The sequence below is a fragment of the Vipera berus genome (genome assembly GCF_964194415.1).
Source record: "Vipera berus genome assembly, chromosome: 5".
Lineage (NCBI taxonomy): Eukaryota > Metazoa > Chordata > Lepidosauria > Squamata > Viperidae > Vipera > Vipera berus.
Window position 1 is genome coordinate 4,321,624 of NC_138207.1, and position 23,743 is coordinate 4,345,366.

A 23,743-nucleotide genomic window follows, 5' to 3' on the forward strand; every position below is an offset into this window, starting at 1 on the left:
TTCTTTGGCAGCTGATTCCAGGAAGGTATTGCCGATCCAGAACAAACGGAGGTGGGCACACACAACACCCACCCCTGGGATCAGCCCAGGCTGATGGAAAGAACACAACAATGGGGAAAAACCCGGAACCCTTGGAAACCAACCAAAGGTTATCGTGGAGCTTTGTGTTTTTTGGGAACAGACACCTGAGCTAACACCTGTGAGCAGAGCCACAGGTGACACAGCTTCCGCTTCCAGGTGAGCTCCTTCAACCACTCAGGGATTGCAAAGTTGGAATCACACACATGCCCATCATAGTAGGCTGGGTAATTAACAGCAGAGCTATATAATCAGTTAATTTAGAATTACAGTTAGAGTTAGAGATAGAGTTAGAAGTAGAAGTAGAATTTTTTATTGGCCAAGTGGAATTGGACACACAAGGAATTTGTCTCCGGTGCATAAGCTCTTAGTGTACATACAAGCAATAAGTAATAAATGATGATTACAATCATAAAATACATTCACCATAAATCACAAGATATAACTCAGTGATTCTCTTTTTAAGAGAGTAGAATAGAGTACGGGAGGGTAAAATAGGGTAGAGTAGGGTAGCATATGAATGGAATGGAATGGAATAGAATAGAATAATATTAGGATAGGATAGGGTAGGGTAGGGTAGAGTACAGTAGAGTAGAGTAGAGTAGAGTAGAGTAGAGTAGAGTAGAGTAGATTAGAGTAGAGTAGAATAGAATAGAATAGAATAGAATATAGAAATTAGAATAGAACAGAATAGAGAAATTAGAATAGAATAGAATAGAATAGAATAGAATAGAATAGAATAGAATAGAATAGAATAGAATAGAATAGAATAGAATAGAACTAAGTCAGAATATCAGCAAACAGCCCGTGCCTGCAAAGATGAAGTGAGGAAAGCTAAGGCTCAAAATGAACTAAGGCTTGCAACCAAAGTCAAAAATAACAAAAAATGCTTCTTTCAACATATAAAAAACAAGAAAAAAGTTAAGGAAATGATTGGTCCATTAGTGGGGGAAAGTGGCAAGAAGGTGACAAGCAATAGGGAGAAAGCAGAACTATTTAACTCGTTTTTTGCATCTGTCTTTACACAAAGGGAAAAAACAGTCCAACCTACCAAAACCAGTGCCATAAAAAACAGAATAGAAACGCAAGTTAAGATAGGCAAAAAAATGGTAAGTGAACACCTGTCCAGGACCAGATGGATTACACCCCAAAGTTCTCAAGGAACTGGCAGACCTGATCTCAGAACCACTGAACTATATTTTTCAAAGATCCTGGAGCACTGGGGAACTACCAGAGGACTGGAAGAGAGCTGATGTAGTTCCCATCTTCAAAAAAAGGAAAAAAAATGGATCCAGGAAACTACAGACCTATCAGCCTGACCTCAATACCTGGGAAGATTCTGGAAAAGATAACCAAACAACAAATCACCTTGATGCAAACAAAGTCATCACTAAAAGTCAACATGGGTTTGTCAAAAACAGATCATGCAAACCTTATTGCATTCTTTGACCAAGTGACAAAATTAGTGGACCAGAGGAATGCTGTAGATATAATTTACTTGGACTTCAGTAAGGCATTTGATAAAGTAGATCACAACCTACTACTTGATAAGATAGAAAAATGTGGGTTAGACAGAATCACCACCAGATGCATTCGTAGCTGGCTGAGAGGCCGTACTCAGCGTGTGGTCCTCAATGGAACTGCATCTACATGGAAGGAAGTGTGTAGTGGGGTGCACCAGGGCTCTATTCTGGGCCCAGTGCTCTTCAACATCTTCATCAACGATTTGGATGAGGGGATAGATGGGGAACTCATCAAATTTGCAGACGACACCAAGCTGGCAGGAAGAGCCAATACTCCAGAAGATAGGCTTAAGATACAGGAGGATCTGGACAGACTCGAACACTGGGCGCTATCTAACAAAATGAAATTCAATGGTGAAAAAAGTAAGGTTCTACATTTAGGCAGGAAAAATCAAATGCACAGGTATAGTACAGGGGGTACCTTGCTCAATAGTAGTAACTGTGAGAGGCCTCACAAGACCGATGGCTCGTTGAGGCGCTTCCAAGCAAAAGGCAGCACGCAGGGATGCAATCAGGTGAAGCTTTATTTAGATATAAAGCAAAGAGAAAGAGTTCCCTGGCATGGAGGCACCCATGCCTGGATTGAGCCCATGGATCAGTCCCAAAGGGAGCTAGAACAAGAGCTAAAGAGCAGCCCCTGTGCAGAGGTTTTTTATGGGGGTCCCCGGCCCCTCCCTTACCAATAAGAGTGAGGGGGCCGGAGGGCCATTAACTCTCTCCAATGGGACTGCAGGGGCCGGAGACCCCTGACCCACCAGTGGGAGCAAAGGTGCCTCTTTGCTCCCATCTGGTGACCTTTCAAGAAGCTGCCATGGCTGGCACAAAAACATCTAACAGTAACTGTGAGAGGGATCTCGGAGTCCTAGTAGACAATCACTTCAATATGAGCCAGCAGTGTGCTGCAGCTGCCAAAAAAAGCCAACACAGTGCTAGACTGCATTAACAGAGGGATAGAATCAAGATCAAGTGAAGTACTAATACCACTTTACAATGCCTTGGTAAGGCCACACCTGGAATATTGCATCCAGTTTTGGTCACCACGATGTAAAAAAGATGTCGAGACTCTAGAAATGGTACAGAGAAGAGCAACAAAGATGATTAGGGGGCTGGAGGCTAAAACATATAGGGAACGGTTGCTGGAATTGGGTAGGTCTAGTTTAACGAAGAGAAGGACGAGGGGGGACATGATAGCAGCCTTCCAATCTCTCAGGGCCTGCCCCAAAGAAGAGGGAGTCAAGCTCTTCTCCAAAGCGCCCGAAGGCAGGACAAGAAGCAACGGATGGAAACCAATCAAGGAGAGAAGCAACTAACAACTAAGGAGAAACTTCCTGACAGTTAAAACAATTAACCAGTGGAACAACTTGCCTCCAGAAACGGTGAATGCTCCAGCACTGGAAGTTTTTAAGAAGAGACTAGACAGCCATTTGCCTGAAATGGTATAGGGGTTTCCTGCCTGAGCAGGGGGTTGGGCTAGATGACCTCCAAAGTCCCTTCTAACTAGATGAAGATGATGATGATGCAAATCAATACATCAATACCAATACATCAATAAATCAATACATCAATAAATCATTGTACAGATGTGCGTTGTGTCTTTGATACAAGAACTGTCTGACAAGTCTTAAAGTGGCACAAATGAGGATTGAACAATCCTTGGTTGTATAAGCAGAGGCACAGAATCAAATTCCCATGAAGTATTAAGGACCACTTAATAAAAAGCCTTAGTAAAGCCACACCTGGAATACGGCATCCAGCTTTGGTCACCACACTGCTAAAAAAAAGGTGTTGAGATTCTAGAAAGAGTGCAGAGAAGAGCAACAAAGAGGATCAGGGGACTGGAGGCTAAAAGATACGAAGAACGGTTGCAGGAATTGGGGATGTCCAGTTTAATGAAGAGAAGGACGAGGGGAGACACGATAGCCGTGCTCCAAATTTGAGGGGCTGCCACAAAGAGGAGGGGGTCGAGTTGTTTCCGAAAGCAGCAGAAGGCAAGACAAGAAGCAACGGATGGAAACTAATCAAGGAGAGAAGCAACTTCCTAAAACAGTGAGGACAATTGACCAGTGGAACCGCTTGCCTCCAGACGTCGTGGGTGCTCCATCACTGGAGATTTTTAAGCGAAGACTGGACAGTCAGCTATCTGAAAAAGCACAGGATCTCCAGCTTGAGCGGGGGTGGGGGGGTTGGACTAGAAGACCTCCAAGGTCCCTTCCAGCTCTATTCGGACTGATTGAAAAGTTGCCAAGGTTGGACACTTCTGACTGAGACCAAAGCACGTTTTTGGAAGCCAAAATCAAAAAAATAAAAAATGCGTTTCTGGACAAAGCGTAGAAAACCGAGAGTCGTGTACAGGAAGAGCTGGCCACGCTTCCCAAATCTTCCTGCTGAATCTCTCAAACAAGGACACGGGGGGCGGGGGGAGAAAAACTCCACGGCTCCCAACTCGGCTGATGTCAGCAGCAGCAGCAGCTAACAGGTGCTCCTGAGAAAAATGGGCGTCCTACGTGCCGAATTGCAACGGCCGGGGTCAGAAGCGGCTAGAAAGAGACCGGGATATCTTCCCATCATGAGGTTCCCACCGAGGAAAATGTACTTGACCCCCACCCACCCTGCGACAGCTCAGGGCTCTTGTGCGTCCACAAATATATATATATATACTGCTCAAAAAAATAAAGGGAACACTTAAACAACACAATGTACTGTATTTAATAGTAGGATGTCTTAGCTTGTGTTGCCTTTATTTTTCTGAGCAATATATATTGGCCACAGTGGCCTAGAGGTTAAAACAACTGCCTAATGTGCAATCAGCCCAGGTTCGAATCTCAGAAGGGTATGGCTGACTGATGAGAACAAATAAGTTTGAAATGCATATCAGTCTCCCTTTAATTCTTTGTTAGCAATCTAAAAATATTTACACAAATATGAGCTGTCACTACTGTGACCACTGCCTGTGGATGGCCTTGGGTTAGGCTGAAACAGGCAATAAAGATTTGTCCCATGTTTGGTGCCTAGCAAGGTAATCTAAATACTTAACAAACGTTTAACACACAAAAACACACACACACACACATATATATATATATCCTTTATGGAGTGCCGGGTACCAAGCCCACCGTGGGGGGGGGGGGAAGGAGATCGACAGCTGGCGCAAAGTTGCCTCCCATGATGAGATGCCGAAAAATTGCAAAGCTTGTTGGACTAAATCAAGCCAGATTTCGGCTTTGCCGTCCCCCCCACCCCCTCACCCCTCTCCGCCGCCCCCCCCGGCAGTAATCCCACCGCACAGTTACATCACTCGGCACCCCGGTTGGGACCTGCCATGGGGGGGAGGGGAGAGGGACGGAACAAAAGGAGGTTTTCTTTTGCCCCGCTCGCTCTCGTTTTGTGCTTCCCTTAAATCGCACTCCAGGAAACTAACACTGGCTTCACGTTGCAGCTTTTTTCACAAAGAGTTGATCTGGTTAGTGGATTCGTTCACCCGTTTCTTCTAGCTGGGTTAGGAATTTCCCTCTCGCTAACTCGCTGCAACAAAGCTGCGAGGGGCGGACGAAGTCTCCCTCTTACACCCACCCACCCCGTTTAGACTCTACAAGCAGCCCTTGACCTAGAACAGAACAGAGTAGCAGAGTTGGAAGGGACCTTGGAGGTCATCTAGTCCAACCCCCAGCTCAGGGAGGAAACGCTATACCATTTCAGAGTCCAGTCTCTTCTTAAAAACTTCCAGTGTTGGAGCACTCACAACTTCTGGAGGCAAGGAGTTCCACTGGTTAATAGTTTCATTAAGTCGGAATACAGCTGGAAAGGGGCCTTGGGAGATCTTCTAGTCCAACCCCCTGCTCAGGCAGGAGACCCCTATACCATTTCAGACAAGGGGCTGTCCGGTCTTTTCTTAAAAAAACCTCCAGTATTGGAGCACCCACAGTTTCTGGTGGCAAGCTGTTCCACCGGTTAACTGTCCTCACCGTCAGGACATTTCTCCTTATTTCCAGGTTGCTTCTCTCCTTGATTAGTTTCCATTGGTGTTTTTTTTTGTCTTGCCTTTTGGTGCTTTGGAAAATAGCTTGACACCCCCCCCCCCACCCCACCCCGCTCTTTTCTGTGGCAGCCTCTCAAATACTGCTCATTCAGATCATTCACATGCCTGTTGGGGAAATTAAAAACGCAGCAGGGTTTCAGCAGGACGATTTCAGAAGTGCCAAGAGAAATAAGCCAGAAACAACAATAACAACAACAATAATAATAAATAATAATAATAATAATAATAATAATAATAATAATAATAATAATAATAACAACAACAACGTTGGAAGGGACCTTGGAAGTCATCTAGTCCAACCCCCTGCTAAGGCAGAAAACCCTATACCATTTCAGACAAATGGCTGTCCAATCTCTTCTTAAAAACCTCCAGTGTTGGAGCATTCACCACTTCTGGAGTCAGGTTGTTCCACTGGTTAATTGTTCTCACTGTTAGGAGATTTCTCTTTATTTCTAGATTGCTTCTCTCCTTGGTCAGTTTCCATCTGTGACTTCTTGTCCTGCCTTCAGGCGCTTTGGAGAACAGCTTGACTGCCTCTTCTTTGGGGCAGCCCCTGAGATACTGGAACACTGCTATCATGTCACCCCCCCCTAGTCCTTCTCTTCATTAAATGAGACATACCCAATTCCTGCCACCATTCCTTATATGTTTTAGTCTCCAGTCCCCTGATCATCTTTGTTGCTCTTCTCTGCACTCTTTCTAGAGTTTCAACATCATTTCTACATCGTGGTGACCAAAACTGGATGCAGGATTCCAAGTGTGGCCTTACCAAGGCCTTGTAAAGTGGTATTAACACGTCGCGTGAGCTTGATTTCTGTCCCTCTCTTGACGCCATTAGTCTGTACCATATTTTTTTTGCATTTCTTTCAGAGAAGGCCCTTGGAATCTAAAGCGGACCGAGAGAGCATGACTGGATGAGTTGCAAGCAAAAGTTTTGCCAAGCTGGGTGCATTTCCTGCACCCTCATCGCTTGCTGCCTATGGAGATTCTCAACCGCCCAGGTCAAGGTGCTTTTCCAAAAGGCAATTGGACTTTGCTTTTTTTTAATCGTGAAAAACGTTTTGCTTCTCATTCGAGATGCTTCTTCATTAGCAACCGGCCTGCCTTCCACTGAGGACTTGTATATTGCGTGGGTCAGAAAAAGCCCTGAGAAAGCATCTACAGACCCCTTGGACATAAACTCTTTCACCTCCTGCCCTCGGGACACCAGCTTAGGGCACTGCATGCCAAAACAACTAGACACAAAGACAGGTGTTTGGGTTTCCCCCCCCCCGTGCCATCACTCGGCTGAACACCTAATCCTCACAATATTGTTTTATGTCCAAGTATATTTACCCGGGTTTGATGGCTGTATTGCTATTCTCCTTCTCGTCTTTTCCACTTCCTTCTCCTATTGGCACCATTATATGGTGATTATTATTATTACTAATACTCTGTTGTTTTGAATGTACACTGAGAGATTCTGCACCGGAGACACATTCCTTTGTGAGTCGAATCGCACTTGGCCAAACGAAATTCAATGGTGGAAAAAGTCAGGTTCTACATTTAGGCAGGAAAAACCAAATGCACAGGTATAGTACAGGGGGTACCTTGCTCAATAGTAGTAACTGTGAGAGGGATCTCGGAGTCCTAGTAGACAATCACTTCAATATGAGCCAGCCGTGTGCTGCAGCTGCCAAAAAGCCAACACAGTGCTAGGCTGCATCAACAGAGGGATAGAATCGAGATCACACGAAGTGTTAATACCACTTTACAAGGCCTAGGTTAAGGCCACCCTTGGAATATGGCATCTAGTTTTGGTCACCACGATGTAAAAAAGATGTTGAGACTCTAGAAAGAGTGCAGAGAAGAGCAACAAAGATGATTAGGGGATTGGAGGCTAAATCACATAAGGAACAGTTGCTAGAATTGGGTATATCTAGTTTAATGAAGAGAAGGACGAGGGGGGACATGATAGCAGTCTTGCAATATCTCAAGGGATGCCCCAAAGAAAAGGGAGTCAAGCTATTCTCCAAAGCATCTGAAGGCAGGACAAGAACCAATGGATGGAAACTCATCAAGGAGAGAAGCAACCTAGAACTAAGGAGAAACTTCCTGACAGTTAGAACAATTAACCAGTGGAACAACCTGCTTCCGGAAGCAGTGAATGCTCCAACACTGGAAGTTTTTAAAAAGAGACTGAACAGCCATTTGTCTGAAATGGTATAAGGTTTCCTGCCTGAGCAGGGGGTTGGACTAGATGATCTCCAAGGTCCCTTCCAACTTTATCATCATCATCACCGCCATCATCATTATTAAGTATTCTAGTTCAGCTCAGAAGCTTCTTCTGAAGAATTAAAGAAGCTTCTTGGATGAGAAATGTTTTCAAGGGGAAAAAAAACCCATGAAAGTCCAGTTCATCTCTTGCTCCTCCATCAATCCAAGACGGGAGGGATGTTCATCTCACGTGAACCCCCCCCCCCCCATTGCTAAGGTTTACAGAATTACTTACTGGGGAAGGAATGAAGGCATCATGGTATTTCTTGGGGTTTATCCTCAGGGGTCCCTTAAGAGAAAAAAAGAAGGAAACATTGAAATTAGATTTCAGCAAAGGAGTTGCTTTAATGTGTTACCAGAAAGTCGAAATAGAAACCAGCGGCCGCTTCCTACTGAGGCAAAACTGACTAATAATGGCTCGGTTGCAAATAAGGCACTTAGTAAGATCCTCCATAAAACTATTATAAAAAGCTAAAGCTATTATAAAAAGCCAAAGCTGCAAGGAGAATATGGCAGGGGTCTTCAAGCCTGGCCCTTTTATGACTTGTGGACTTCAACTCCCAGAATTCCTCAGCCAGTCAGAATTCCTCAGCCAACTCCCAGAAATTCTGGGAGTTGAAGTCCACAAGTCATAAAAGGGCCAAGTTTGAAGGCCTCTGATCTATACCAAAAATTATCTATCAAAATAAAATAAAATTAAACGATTCCAGAATCAGGCCTAGCTTTTAAGAAATGCTTTCCCTTGCTGATAATCGAATTCCAACACCTCATTAGTTCTTACTTGATCCTGCAAATGAAGATATTTCCCTGCTAACATTAATACGAATACTTTAACCAGGAGGAAGAGCCGAAGAAAGGAAGAGAGCAGATTCTGCAACCTGTTTTTGACGGATTATCACTGACAAAACAGAATAGAGGAACACCTCGTTTGTCAAGATCGAGCTAAAGGCCACTTAACGGAACATCCTTTTGCAAAGAGCTGGCAATCCAACTCCTTCAAATGTTGTAAAAATTGTGTAGGCAAACAGCTGCACTCGCCTGTAGCATCTCCCACCTTCACAGATACGTTTTCTCCCAAAGCACAGGTTCCTCTTACTTATCTAGCTACATATGTGCAATATTTGTTTATTTCCCGCCTTTATTATTTGTACAAACAACCCAGGTCGGCAGACATGCATAACCCAACTTCCTCTTCCAATTTTCCCCACAAAAACAATCCGGTGAGTTGGGTTGGGTTGGGAAAGACAGGGACCGGCCCAAAGTCATCCAGCTGGGTTTTGTGGCTAAGGCAGGACTTGAACTCATGGTCCAAACTCCAGCTTTCTACCCTGACTGCCTTAACCACTAGATTAAGGAGGCCCAACCTCAGCTTCTTTAAGACTTGTGGACTTCAACTCCCAGGATTCCCCTGAGACCAGGCAACAGAATTTCTTTTTTTAATGTGGGCTCATAGTAAATAAATGACAATAAAGGCTTACCTCAGGGGTCTTCAAACTTAGCCCTTGGATGACTTGCGGACTTCAACTCCCAGAATTCCTCAGCCAGCATAGGGGAACTATGGCCCCTTCATGACTTGCAGACTTCAACTCCCAGAATTCCTCAGCCAGCATGCCTGGCTGAGGAATTCTGGGAGTTGAAGTCCACAAGTCATAAAAGGGCCAAGTTTGAAGACCTCTGGCTTATCTGATCTTTATCTTATCTTGTCATCCCTTTTCTTGGCTAGGGGGCAGTAGCGAGCCAACTGAAAAGCTAAGCAGAGATACCAAAAAAAGCGATCACTGGTGTAGGCTAAACTTGGTTTAAAAGAAACAAAAAAAAACCATTTTGTATCCCTGGCAAGGAAATTGCTTGAAAGTTGATGCTGTTTTTCTTTCTGAAGCCAGATTCATGGCTTTGTATCAGGGGTCTTCAAACTTGGCCCTTTTATGACTTGTGGACTTCAACTCCCAGCGTGCCTGGCTGAGGAATTCTGGGAGTTGTGGTCCACAAGTCATAAAAGGGCCAAGCTTGAAGCCCCCTGCTTTGTATGATTCTATTGCCCAACTCCATGAGTTTAAAAATTCCTCAGCCAGCTTGCTGCCTGGGGAATTCTGGGAAATGAAGTCCACACATCTGACTATGGTTGAGATTGAGAAGCTCTAATGGAACAATCCGGAATAGTTCTGAAAAAGATGGTGGATTTCTTAGAGTAACAAATACCAAAGGAATGCTTATATGTTGTTCATTGCAGTGACATTTTTAAACTGATGGGGGGGAGGGAGGCTCTTTATATATTACCTATCTCAAAGCTTTTGTTCATTGTTGCCTGCGTTGCCCTCTGCTTTGCGCTTGGTGGAAAAATAGCGGTAGTTAAAATTTGGTTTACGGTCATCTCTATCCCAAAAACATGCTTTTGCACAAATTCTTAACATTTTGTTTTACTTTGTTGTTGTTAGTTGCGAAGTCGTGTCCGACCCATCGCGACCCTATGGACAATGTTCCTCCAGGCCTTCCTGTCCTCTACCATCTTCTGGAGTCCATTTAGGCTCACGCCTCCTCCTTCAGTGACTCCATCCAGCCACCTCATTCTCTGCCGTCCCCTTCTTCTCTTGCCCTCAATCTTTCCCAGCATTAGGCTCTTCTCCAGTGAGTCCTTCCTTCTCATTAGGTGGCCAAAGTATTTGAGTTTTAGCTTCAGGATCTGGCCTTCTAAAGAGCAGTCAGGGTTGATCTCCTCTAGGACTGACCGGTTGGATCGCCTTGCAGTCCAAGGGACTCCCAGGAGTCTTCTCCAGCACCAGAGTTCAAAGGCCTCAATTCTTTGGCGCTCAGCCTTTCTTATGGTTCAACTTTCACTGCCATACATTGCAACTGGGAAGACCATAGCCTTGACTATGCGCACTTTTGTTGACAGGGTGATGTCTCTGCTTTTTAGTCTGCTGTCTAGATTTGCCATGGCTTTCCTCCCCAGGAGCAAGCGTCTTTTAATTTCTTGGCTGCAGTCCCCGTCTGTGGTGATCTTGGAGCCCAGGAAAATAAAATCTGTCACTACCTCCATTTCTTCCCCATCTATTTGCCAGGAATTGAGAGGGCCGGATGCCATGATCTTGGTTTTCATAATGTTAAGTTTACTTTAACTTTAAGTTTAACTTTACTTTAACTTTACTTTAACTTTAATTTTACTTTACTTTACCTTTACTTTACTTTAACTTTATTTTAACTTTAACTTTAACTTGACTTGACTTTAACTTGACTTTAACTTTAATTTTAATTTTACTTTAATTTTAATTTTACTTTACTTTAACTTTAACTTTAACTTTAATTTTACTTTAACTTTAACTTTACTTTACTTTAGCTTTACTTTAACTTTACTTTATTTTAACCTTAACTTTGCTTTACCTTTAATTTTACTTGACTTTAACTTTACTTTAACTTTACTTTATTTTAACTTTACTGTAACTTTACTTTAACTTTTACTTTAACTTTAATTTTAATTTTACTTTACTTTAACTTTACTTTACTTTAGCTTTATTTTAACTTTAACTTTACTTGACTTGACTTTAACTTGACTTGACTTTAACTTTAATTTTACTTTTACTTTACTTTAGCTTTACAGTAACCCCAGGGATCGAGTGGCCCCCTTTTGCGACCTCCTGACCAGCAAAGTCAAGGGCGGGGGGTTAGAAGCCTGATTCATTTAACAACGGTTTCACTAACTCAACAACCGCAGTGCTTCACTTAACAACTTTGGCACAAAAAGGCTGTCCAAACGGGGCAAAAACTCCACAAACAAAGGTCTTGCTTGGCAATATAAATTCTGGGGCCCAGGTGTGGTTGTTAGTCAAGGGCTCCTTGCATGAAAAAGCTAAAACTGTACACCACCTATAAACAATATAAGAAAGATAGTCTTAAAAGTAAAACACTTTTAAAATGTACGTCAAAAACGTTTTTTTCTGATAGGCTGATAGCCCTGCTTTTGCACCAGGCCGTTTTCCCTTCATTCCTATTGCCCCTGCGCCCCCACCCCTCTCTCACACACACACACAGAGGTTGGATGTTAATTGCACACTTATGCACACACAACCACAGCTCGTTCCCTTTGCCTCTCCTGCCCTGTCCAATTTAAGGGAATGATGTTAACTGCCCCGGGGCAGTTGCTCTGCAAATACCTCTGACCTCAACTGGTTTTCGTAAAGCCACCCCCCCCTTACCCCTATGGGGGCAATTCTAGATAAGGGGCAGCGGTGACAGCATCAGGAGCTCTGGGAAGTGATACGCAGAATCTCCTACAAGGAAGTGGGGGACAGGAAGCACCAAAAAAGGCCAAGCCAATTTCCCACCACTGGTTGTAAACTTTACTTTGTCTAACCGGGAAAGAAAGATGAAAAAAAATGAGGTTCTTGGGTCTTAAATCTTGGCCCTTTTATGACTTGTGGACTTCAACTCCCAGAATTCCTCAGCCAGGCATGCTGGGAGTTGAAGTCCACGAGTCATAAAAGGGCCAAGTTTGAAAACCCCTGTTCTAAGACAAGAGTCTTCAAACTGGGCGACTTTACGATTTGTGGACTTCAACTCCCATAATTCCTGGCTGAGGAATAAGTTCCAAAAGTTGTAAAGTCGCCCAGTTTGGAGACCCCTGTTGTAAGACAGCAGTAGTTTCATAATCCTGAAGCCCGTTTTCCCATTGATGGGGGGAGACAATTTGGATCAGAACAGGAGCCTCATTAGAAGGCAAATTTCCTCTTGAGTAGACCTTCCAGGCTGGTGATTTCATGAAAGATATCCAGATAGATCTCAGCAGCATTTGTGGATATGGGTACTCCGGCCTTCTACCGGGACTCTGGGATCTCCTTGTGGTCTCCCAACCAAGGACCCGCATGGTCCAATCGATTTTTGCTTTTCTATGGCTGTCTCTCCAAGGCAGCAGCTGCTTCGCAAAGGAAATTGTTTTTATTTGTTTGTTTGTATCCCGCATTTATTAGTTTAACAAATAACTCAAGGCCGTGAACATGGCCGTGAACATGAACTTACCTTCCTCCTCCTAAATTTGCCACAACAACCTTGTGAGGTGGGCTGAGAGAGAGGGACTGGCCCAAGGTCAATCAGTTGGCTTTCACAGCTAAGGCGGGACTAGAACTCACTGTTTCCTGTTGATTGGTAGAAATCAGCCAGTCAGCTTTCATCCTTAAGGGACTAGAACTCACCATCTCCTGGCAATTGGCATCACCCAACCAGCTTTCGTGGCTAAGGCGGGACTAGAACTCACTGTCTCCTGATGATTGGCCCAAAGTCACCCAGCTACGTAACTTTCATCCCTAAGGTGGGACTAGAACTCACGATCTCCTAATGATTGACAAATCACCCACTCGCCTTTCGTGCCTAAGGCGGGACTAGAACTTTCTGTCTCCTGGTAATTGGTGCGAAGTCCCCCGGCCAGCTTTCATTTCTAAGACAGGACTAGAACTCACCATCTCCCGGTTCCTAGCCTGGTGCCTTCACCTGGCTAAAATTATTCCGGGAGAGCGAAAGGTTGAAGCGAGCCAAGGGCTATGGGAGAAAACTCTGCTAAATGCAAGCATACACACACATACACACATGCACTCACTAACTAGGATTTAACAAACCACAGGTGCATTCAGAGAGATCATAAGCTCCTGCGCTGCAAACTGCACAGAGTCAGTTCAAAGGGAGAAGGGGGCGGCAAATAAATGTAATAAATAAATCAACAAGAAAGTCCCACTGTGGCTGCACTCATACCACCAGTTTAACCAAGCCAGGTCAGGTTAAACTCAGTGCTTGCCTTTACACAAAAGGTGTAAAGGTGGTTTAAGCCTCACCTTGGTTACTGAAGGGTGCAAGCTATTAGTCAACCCCGAAGGTGGAGTACATCAAGAACCAGTCAAAGCGTCCTGCAAGGTAAGCTGGCTTCATCATCATTTCAGAATAACAAGAGTTGGAAGGGACCTTGTAGGTCATCTAGTCCAACCCCCGCCCAAGCAGGAGACCCGGCCTACACCATTTCTGTCTGATGGCGGTCCAGTCTCTCCTTGACAGCTTCCTTTGATGAAGCTCCCACAACTTCTGGAGGCAACTCCTGTTCCACTGCTTGATTGTTCTCACTCATTTGATGACCTGCAGATGGTAGCTGGCTTCCCACAACTGCTAAGCCCACCCTCGGGTTAGCCGGGGGAGACGGGCTCGCACCCGCAACTTGTGAGAATCACAGCAGCCGATCTTGGAGCCGATCTCCAGGCTTGCTTCCCCACCTCCCAATTTTTATGGCAGTCAGGATACTCTGGGTCTTGGGATTTTGCAGTGTGGGGTCCACAATGTTTGTGCATACGTGTGTGTGTGTGTGTGTGTGTGTGTGTGTACACAGAATCCCTGGAAACAGCTTAATCCTGATCCTAATAGTAAAGTTGTTGAGGTCCTTTACTTAGGATCTCGCCATCCTCCTTTCTGGCTCCTCGGATCCCCTGAAGACAAAAAAGGGTTGGGAAGGGGGGAAATGAGCAATCTACGATACCTCGGTCAAGTTTCCCCCTACCCAATTACTGATCCCTGGCCAGGGGGGGGGCAGACACTGGGAATTTCCCAACCAACAATTGGGGAGAACCACCTCCCTCGAGTCAACGGGAATTTAATCCAATTTTTAAGTATCCCCCACCCCACCCCTGGAATTTGAGACATTAGGAGAAAGAAAGAAAGAAAGAAAGAAAGAAAGAAAGAAAGAAAGAAAGAAAGAAAGAAAGAAAGAAAGAAAGAAAGAAAGAAAGAAAGAAAGAAAGAAAGAAAGAAAGAAAGAAAGAAAGAAAGAAAGAAAGAAAGAAAGAAAGAAAGAAAGAAAGAAAGAAAGAAAGAGAAAAAGAGTGCGGAGGGGGGGAGAAGGGGTTTCTCAACCCCAACTTTCTGCCAGCCTTCCCCAACTCAAAGCGTTTGCAAGCGTGGGATGGACTCCCACGCCCATGGTGCCCGGCCGTGCGGGGATCTCGAGCGCGGAAAGCCAGGTCGGAGGAGGAGGAGGAAGAGGCGCCGGCTGAGCTTCGGCCCCAGAGCGCCCCCTCGGGGCCCGTCCCGCCCCCCCCCCCAGGCCAGGAGAAGGCGGGCCGGCGAGCGACGGATGGCTGGATCTCGACGGCTCCCCCCTCCTCCTCCCCCCCCACCCCCCCAACCGGCCGGGGCGGAGGATGCCGTCGGTGCGTCGCCTGCAGCTCGCTTATATAAGGCGCGGACAGCGATGCCGGCGCTGCGAGCGAATCCGGCCAGGCAGGCAAAGGCGGCTCCACTCGGCTCTGTTCGGCTCCGCGGTCCGCGCCTTCGAGGATTCTCTCTCACTCTCTCACTCTCCCAGTGGCTCTGCCGGCGCCTGCGCACTCCGGGATGTTCGTCTCCCGCCTGGCGGCCAGCGGGCTGCTGCTGCTCTCCCTGCTGGCGCTCTCCCTCGACGGGAAGCCGCTGAAGCAGAGGTGGCCGGGCCCTAAGGTCCCGCCGCTGGAGCAGAGGTGGCCGGGTCCTAAGGTCCCGCCGCTGGAGCAGAGGTGGCCGGGTCCTAAGGTCCCGCCGCTGGAGCAGAAGTGGCTCGATGCTGAGATCCCACCGCTGGAGCAGAGGCGGCCCCCTGAGATCCCACCGCTGGAGCAGAACTGGCGGGGGCCGCTGCAACCCGAGGGACCGCCGCTGATGGAGCCGCACGAGGTGAGTCGTCGGCGGGCTCCGCCGGTTCGCTTGGGCTTTCCTCGACGGGGGAGCCGGGCCTGCTTTGGCTCCGTCTTGAGCCGGGGGGGGGGGGGAGAGACGGGAGGGCCCTTTGCGGCGCTTGGCGGGTCGGGCGATGGCGCCGTCGGGTTGGGCTCGCAGGGGGGGGAATCCCGGGCGAGAAGCGGAGAGGGGACTACACATCCCATCGGCTCCTCTTCGCTTGGCCATTGCAGCCGGGGAGCGCCCGGATGGAGCGAAGGGGCCGGTGGGTGGTGGGAACGGACGGCGGGACCCCCCCTCGCCTTTTTCCCCCTGCACCCGCCCCGTCTGATCCGTTTTCCTGCAAACCCCCTGCACGACCCCCCCCCCCGCCTTTCCTCCCCGCTCTCCTCCCCCTCCCCCCTGGCGATCCAGCCTTCGGGCAACGGGCGTCCCTCGTCCCGGGATCGGGCTGCCGTCGGGGGGGGGGGCGGCTCTGCTGCATGACTGCCGTTGCCTTGCAGCTGTCGGCGGGCGGCACGACGGCCTGGCGGGAGGAGCTGAGCCCGAGGGCGGAAGGAGTGTCGGCGGCGTCGCGGCTGATTTATTTATTCTTTTATTTTATTTTAATTCCATTTATATGCGCACCGACGGCGAGCAGGCGCGGCAAAAGTGGGCCCGGATGGTGCACCACGAGGAACGGCGAGGAGGCGGCGGCGGAGGATGGCGTGCTGACAATGAGCCGCCCAAGAAAGTGCCGCCCAACAGCTGCTTCGGCCACAAGATCGACCGCATCGGCTCCGTAAGCGGCCTTGGCTGCAATAAGGTCGACGACCATGATTAAGGGGGAAGGAGGTAAAAAAGACAAAACCACAAAACGTCGAGGCTTTCAGCTCAGGGGTATCCGAAGCAGAAAACCAGATTCAGTCACAGCTTTGTGCCATACAGTATCAACCTTCTGAACTCTAAAGCTTCCTCCTCCCGTTATGTATTTCATAATAATAATACTAATACTAATAATAATACTAATAATACTAATAATAATACTAATAATAATGTAGCAGTAGTAGTAATAGTAATAATAAAGTTGGAAGGGACCTTGGAGGTCATCTAGTCCAACCCCCTGCTCAGGCAGGAAACCCTATACCATTTTAGACAAATGGCTGTCCGGTCTCTTCTTAAAAACTTCCAGTGTTGGAGAATTCACAGCTTCTGGAGGCAGGTTGTTCCCCTGGTTAATTGTCCTCACTGTCAGGAAGTTTCTCCTTATTTCCAGGTTGCTTCTCTCCTTGATGAGTTTCCATCCGTTGCTTCTTGTCCATTCAAGATGGACAGTGATTAATATTTATATGTTACTTATATGTAAGGGTGTAGGTCTATACATATGTTGTATATAGTATGCTTAAATGTGTGTTATGTAGGTGTACACTTTGAGAGCAAGCAACTAAATTTCATTTTTAATGTGTGCCATTGTGCTCACAGTAAAAAAATGACAATAAAGCTTTATCTATCTGTCTATAGCTATCTATCTATCATCTATCTATCTATCTATCTATCTATCCTATCTATCTATCCTATCTATCTATCTATCTATCTATCTATCTATCTATCTATCTATCTATCTATCTATCTATCTATCTATCTATCTATCCTATCTATCCTATCTATCTATCCTATCTATCTATCCTATCTATCTATCCTATCTATCTATCTATCTATCTATCTATCTATCTATCTATCTATCTATCTATCTATCTATCTATCTATCTATCTATCTATCTATCTATCTATTTGCGAGTTAGGGTTAGGTTTAGGTTAGTGATGGGAGGGGCACTGAAAAGACCTGGGGGGTGGAGGGGGCTGAGTGTTCAGACAATGTGATTTTTCCCTGTTTCCCGAATCTGTTTTCAGGGTTCGCACACAATTTATTTACAGGCAGTTCTCAATATCTCGTCCGCAATGGAGTCCAAAACTGTCCAAAACTTCCTTTGCTAAGTGAGACATTTATGTTAAGGTGAATTTGGCCCCATTTTACGACCTTTTGTGCCGCAGTTGTTAAGTTAGTAAGGCGGTGAGTCTGGCTTCCCCATGGGCTTTCCGTGTCAAAGAAGGTCAAGGAAGCGGACCCCATGGGCCTCGGGACACTGCGACCGTCGTAAATAGGAGTCACTGGCCAAGCGTCTAAATTCGGATCGCCTGACCGTGATCAAACTGCCTGGGGGTTAAGTGTGGGGGGAAAATGGTGTTTTTTCCCCCAGTGTTGTTGTAACTTAGAACGGTCACTAAGTGAACTGCTGTAATTTCAGCATTACCTCTGTTTGTTATTTATTTGCTTGTTTATTTATTAAATTTATTCGCTGCCCATCTCCTTGCGAAAGGATTCTGGGACAATGGGACTGTAAAATAATGAAGTCACTTAAGGTTTGCCCGGCCGTAAAGCTGGAAGGAATCCAAGCTAGGCATGTTGGGAAGTAGCTGTTAACCGACCTGGGTTAAGTGTGTTGTGTGAATGGAGCCTGGGAGTGCGTTATGTTCCATCCAGCTCTGGATGGTCCATTATCCTACCTTGCTTGTAGATGATAGTATTGCAATAGGGAGAGAGACGTTGGTGTGTCAAACGATGGACTGTGTAGTTTTTGAGCTACAGAGTGTTTTTCTCGTGCAATTGTTAAAACCCGCTGGGAATGCTGGGAGTTGAAGTCTTGAACAACTGGAAGGATTCAAGTTGTGGAAGCTGGGCAACTTTAAGATGGGTGGACTTCACCTCCCAGAATTCCCCAGCCAGCACAGCTTTAACTTTCCCCTTTTTCTTCCTTATTTATGAAATTTATTTGCTGCCCATCTTGTATCCAACAACTCCGGCTGGCTTACCAGTATAAAAATATGAAAGCAAACAAAATGTTTTGGCCCAGCGGAGGAAAAGGAACATTGAGAAGGAACCCCAATTCGTCTGTTTCCGGAGCTGAATAGCTGTGCGAGCTGCCAATCCTGATTTTAGTGTGTAAAAACTCTGGCTAGAATGAGCTGAAGTAAGGAGACGGGGTGGCTGCGTTCACATGATACACTGACCCGGGTTATATAAACACTCTGTTGCCGGCACTTCTCCAGTTGTTTGAGTGACAGGTTTAGAGACTGACAGCCGAGTTTTCTCTGTACACATTTCTGCACAGGTAGTCCTTGGCTTACGACGGTTCATTTAGTGACGGTTCTAAGTTTACAAAAAAAAAAAAAGTAACTTAGGATCATTTTTCTCCTAACCCCTGAAGTCTAATTAAAGATGTTTAAATTAAGATGAACATTTCACAAGTAGTCCTCAACTTACAACAATTCGTTTACCATTGACAGTACAGTGGCATTGAAAAAAGGGCCTTATGACCGTATCTCACACTTACAACCGTTGCAGCAATTCAGAATTCAGTCCCCTAGCCACTGACTCGTGTTTATGACGGTTGCAGTGTCCCGGGGTCGCGTGATCCCCTTTTGCGACCGTCTAACAATTGAAGTCAACAGGGAATCCAGATTCGCTTAACAACTGCATCACTAATTTAGCCACAGATTAACAAATGTGGAAAGAAATGTTGTAAAATGGAGAAAAATTCACTGAAGAAATGTCTCACTTAGCAACAGAAATTTGGGGCTCAGACGTGTACAGGATTTGTGAGCAAATAGTGTGCTTTGCCACAAGTTGTTTTCCTTCCAATCCTTCAGGCGCCGAACGACAAAGTTAAATCCGCTCCTCTCGTCCCACCGGTTTTTATTAATTTTTTAAAATTTATGTACCGCTCATCCCGGTCAGCCTGCAAGCCTCGTTAAAAACAAGGTGCAAAGCATTAAATATTAAAATCAGAGATTATGAAATAAGGTGTTTTTTTAAAAAAAAAAATTTAAAAGCCAATTTTAAGATAGAACACACATTTCTCTTCGAATTGAAGGCCGGGAGCTCTGCAGCTGGCAGAGCCAATATGCAAGTTATTTTATAGCCTGTTCAATCTTGCTAGGCAAAACCGCTGCCAGTTTTGCACCAAAACTCTCGATTCTCCCCAAAGATCCTTAAAGGGAAGCCGATAAAATTTCTCCAGGGCTGGAAGACTCAGTAAGAAGGGCTTCCCACCCCAGAATTTGGGGTCCCAGATACTTTTTCGAGCAATGTCTCGAATCCCAAACCACAACTGTGCGACAGGGTGGCGCAATTATTATTTTTTTCACCCCTTAAAAACAACCTTCTGATTTGGCCTCCACCTGTTTCTGGCTAAATGAGGCAGTGGGCATAATTATAGTTGTCGGCCTGGTTAGCTTTCTAACCAGCCAGCTGGAAAAAGTTTATTTCTCAATTTAAAATAAAATACGTATAAATATATGCAGACGGCTTTGCGAGAGCTTCTTGCACATCTGCTGCATAGCAGAGATGGCTCCAGCCCCAAATCGGCGTGAGAGAAAAAAAAAACCCTAAACAAACGAGGACTGATCCCAGCATGAAAATGTCTTATTGGCTGCATTTCTTTTATTAATTGTTTATTTTAAGCGTTTGCCTGCCAGGCTTCCCGCCTAGATTCTCCCATCATCCTCAGATAATGCCGTTGTGCATGATGGGAAGGGTGATCAAGGATATTAAGCAGATCCGGAAATCCTGCAGTGCAGATTTACTTCCAGTAAAACTCCCACTAGGCAGAGATTAGGAATACAGGTAGTCCTCGCCTTACGACCGCAATGGAGCCCAAAACGTATGTTACTAAGCGAGACATTTGTTAAAGTAAGTTCTGCCCCCATTGGACGATCTTTCTTGCCGCTGTCCTTCGACAGGTGACTCTTGCCTGCTTTTGCGACTTTTTTGCAATGGTTTTTAAGTGAAGCGTGCAATTGCTAAGCGAATCCGGCTTTAATCTGGGCGAATGAGATCTGTTGTTTCAAGGATTCCAAGTTCCAATTAATCAGAATAGAGCTAGAAGGGGCCTTGGAGGTCATCTAGCCCAACCCCTTGCTCCAGCAGGACACCCTATATTATTTCAGTCCAGTCTCTTCTTAAAAACCTCCAGTGATGAAGCACCTACAAAACTTCTGGTGGCAAGCTGTTCCACTGGTTAACTGTCCACCCTGTTAGGAAGTTTCTCCTGAATTCCAGGTTGCTTCTCTCCTTGTTGGAAGCTCTTTGTGACTATTTTGATGCTTTTCTTCCAGGTCATTGAAGGGACACCCCACCCCATCCGCAAACATTTCTGGACATCCCCTGCAATTCATCCAGGGCCCCATTGGCGGGACCCCAGAGCCACACAGCCTGTCTCCTGTTGGTACGAAGACTTGAAGCAGAACCGGCCATTTTTGAGTGGGAGGGGTCTGGGTAGGGTTGGATTGAGTTTTGCGCCCCCCAATCTTCCTATCTTCCCTAATATATACATAGACGCCATATATATCAATAGATACAAACACACCCAACACAAAAACACACCCGCCCACAACTTCTTCCCCGCGACAAAGGACCGTTTCGGGAGACTGAGTAAACCAGCTGCGTATGCCATCCAAATTGCTGTTTGTACATTTGTGTCACGCATAAATGTGTTGTTCATAAAGAGATATTTATAAAAAATATTTTATTTATGTAAACTAAATGAAAAGGGGCCGAGCATTGTAACTTTTTTTTCCCCCCTCTCAACCTGAATCGTCGGAAGAAAAGAAAAGAAAGGAAAAAAATCACGGACGATTGCGTTTTAATCGGACGCCATCTTTCTTTCCGAAATGGGTGGTTTGAACAAGGCGTTTAGCTACCGCGGATAAAAGTAAATGTATTTGTAAAGAAATCGCAGGCTATCTACCAAAGGTTTAAAAGAACCCAAATGCGCCGTTTTTGTCACTTTTATCAGAATTTCAAACCACTTTTCCAAAATGTCCTCATAATTAAACTTGCTAGTCTGGAGGTGATTTTTGTTTTGTTTTTTTTTCGTAACGCTACGGCAGCATCGAGTAATTTCTCTGAGAGCTGGTGAATATGGTCCTCTTTGAATGACCTTGGCTCTTCTTTAAAGCTCAAGGGTCCAATCTAAATACAGGTAGTCCTTGACCTACGACCACAAGGGAGCCCAAAATTTCTGTCGTTAAGTGAGACATCTGCTAAGTGAGTTTTGCCCCACTTTTTCCTGCCACAGTGGCTAAGTGGATCACTGCAGCTGATAGGTTAGTGACCAGTTGTGAACAGCTGGCTTCCCCGTCGACTTTGCTCGACAGAAGTTCACAAAAGGGGATCACGTGACTGGCACAGAGCAGCAGTCATAAATTTGAAAAGGTGGCCAAGAAGCTGAATTTCGATCACGTGGGGAGCAGGCCGTAACTGTGGAAAATGGTCATAAGTCACTTTTTTCAGTGCCGCTGTAACTTTGGACAGTCAGTAAGTGAACTGTTTTAAGTCAAGGACTACCTATTGCTTACAACAGGGTTTCCCCAACATGGCAACTTTAAGTGAGGTTTGCTCCCTGTTTATGTACAGGAGCTTTCCCTGCCAGCGTTGACGGGGGTGTGTGGATTTCTCCTGGTAGTTCCTTGATTAGGGTATTATTTTCACTGGTTTGTTTGTCTGGGGTTAATTCCTGCTTATCTGGGCATCGGCTCTCCAAGACAACAACCCAGCTCAGACAGCACCAAGGACCCCACAGTCCTCCTCCTCTCCACAAGCCCCCCTCCCTTCTAGCACTGATGATGCTCCCTAGTTGGGTCGTGAAACGTCTGCAGGAAAACAACAAAGCTCAGAGAGCACCAAGGACCCCACAGTCCTCCTCCTCCTCCTCCTTGCTACACATGCCATTCCCTTCTAGCACTGATGACGTTGCCTAGTTGGGTCATGAAACGTCTGCAAGAAAACCACCCAGCTCCAAGAGCACCAAGGACCCCACAGTTCAACCCTGAGCTACAAATACTCTCTTCTTTTGCTATCCGTCCATCCATCCAATTGACAAGACCACCCATCTCATATGGCCGACTCAGGCTGCTTGCAATTAAAACAATTCCTGGCTGGCTCAGGAATTCTGGGAGTTGAAGTCCACCAGTTATAAAAGAGCCAAAAGGCTGCAACACCAGATGCCCCTCACTTACGATTGCCTTGCTCAGCAAAGGGAATTCTCAACTGTACAGGTAGTCCTCAAGTTATAACAGTTCGCTTAGGGGCCGTTCAAAGTTACAATGGCACTGAAAAAAGTGACTTTTTTCAGCTTTTCATACTTATGACCGTTGCAGCATCCCCCACGGTCACGTGATTTACATTCGGACGCTTGACAACTGACTCACATTTATGACGGTTGCAGCATCCCAGGGTCACCTGATCCCCTTTTGTGACCTTCTGACAAACAAAAGTCAAGGGAGAAGCCAGATTCGCTTAATGACTGTTGTTACGAATTTTTTTAACAACTGCAGCAATTCGCCTAACGAAAGGTCATAAAAATGGGGCAAAACTCACTTCACAAATTTCTCACTTAGCAACATCCATTTTGGGCTCGATTGGGGTCATAAGCTGAAGACTTACCTGTACTCATAAGTCGAGGACTAGCTGTAAATGGTTGAGCGGGGCTGGCATTTTCAAAACACCTTGAACACGGATAGTCCTTAGAAAACTAGCAGAAGTGACCCTGGCAATGAAAGTCGTTAAGTCGTGACGGTCATAAAGCAGGCCGCTGCAGAACCTGCCTGATTTTATGAGCTTTTTTTGGGGGGGGGAGGGCCCATTAAGGAAATGCAACAGTTGTTATGCAGACCGCGGTTTGTTTTGAGAAAACCTTGTCAATCACGGCCACATTCCCTCAGGATGCTGCAAACAGCTGTTAATGCAGGCCGGCTGCCATGCACTCGAGACGCTAAGCGACCGGCCGTAAGGTGAGGACTACCTGTATCTGAACAGGTGACTGGATGGGGGGAACCCTGGGCTGACAACGGGGGGGGGGGAATGTTTCGGGCTGCCTGGAGAAGATCAGGAAGGAGAGAGAGCACCGCCCACCGGAGGCCCTTCGCTTCTGTACGCAGCGCCCAAATCCAGATGTATTTTGCTGAAAAAAACCAACCCACACAAGCTCACCACGGGGTGAAGTTTCAGGGGTGACTCATTTTTTTTAATAGAAAACAATCCTTCGGATCAAGTCACCTTGCGCGAGTCTGTAACAGGTATCAAATATTAAAAAAAAACAAAAAAAGCTGAAATGTTCCAAACCGTCTGAAGAAA

At 45.9% G+C, this 23,743-nt stretch overlaps 1 protein-coding gene and 1 long non-coding RNA gene across 6 annotated transcripts; one reads left to right on the forward strand and one right to left on the reverse strand.

Annotated features, from left to right (window-relative positions):
- Positions 1–1,697: 1,697 nt before the first annotated feature.
- LOC308669049 lies at positions 1,698–15,060 on the reverse strand. 2 transcript variants are annotated; one of them, XR_014026658.1, is made up of 5 exons: positions 12,904–15,060; positions 12,626–12,799; positions 11,655–11,754; positions 8,129–8,171; positions 1,698–1,934 (listed from the first exon to the last, which is right to left on the reverse strand). It is a non-coding gene; the product is annotated as an uncharacterized lncRNA (long non-coding RNA). The 2 variants fall into 2 exon arrangements; XR_014026659.1 differs by lacking the exon at positions 1,698–1,934 and having other exon boundaries at positions 8,157–8,182.
- A 44-nt stretch (positions 15,061–15,104) lies between these two features.
- Positions 15,105–21,462, forward strand: LOC308669044 (bradykinin-potentiating and C-type natriuretic peptides-like). Of its 4 annotated transcripts, none has more exons than XM_081329510.1 (4): positions 15,105–15,447; positions 15,517–15,567; positions 16,211–16,404; positions 20,725–21,462. In XM_081329510.1, the coding sequence occupies exons 1-3, from the start codon at positions 15,253–15,255 to the stop codon at positions 16,391–16,393; spliced, it is 429 nt and encodes a 142-aa protein (XP_081185636.1). In that variant the 5' UTR covers positions 15,105–15,252; the 3' UTR covers positions 16,394–16,404; positions 20,725–21,462. The 4 variants fall into 4 exon arrangements, with proteins under 4 accessions (XP_081185636.1, XP_081185637.1, XP_081185635.1 ...); XM_081329511.1 differs by having other exon boundaries at positions 15,105–15,426; positions 15,496–15,567; XM_081329509.1 differs by having other exon boundaries at positions 15,105–15,338; positions 15,375–15,567.
- The last annotated feature ends 2,281 nt before the right edge of the window (positions 21,463–23,743 follow it).

Bases quoted from the DNA above. Each gene is read 5' to 3' on its own strand.
- LOC308669044 (XM_081329508.1), top strand. From the start codon at position 15,253: ATGTTCGTCTCCCGCCTGGCGGCCAGCGGGCTGCTGCTGCTCTCCCTG. The intron at 15,568-16,210 runs GTGAGTCGTCGG...GACGGCGAGCAG, and splicing joins CGCTGATGGAGCCGCACGAG to GCGCGGCAAAAGTGGGCCCG.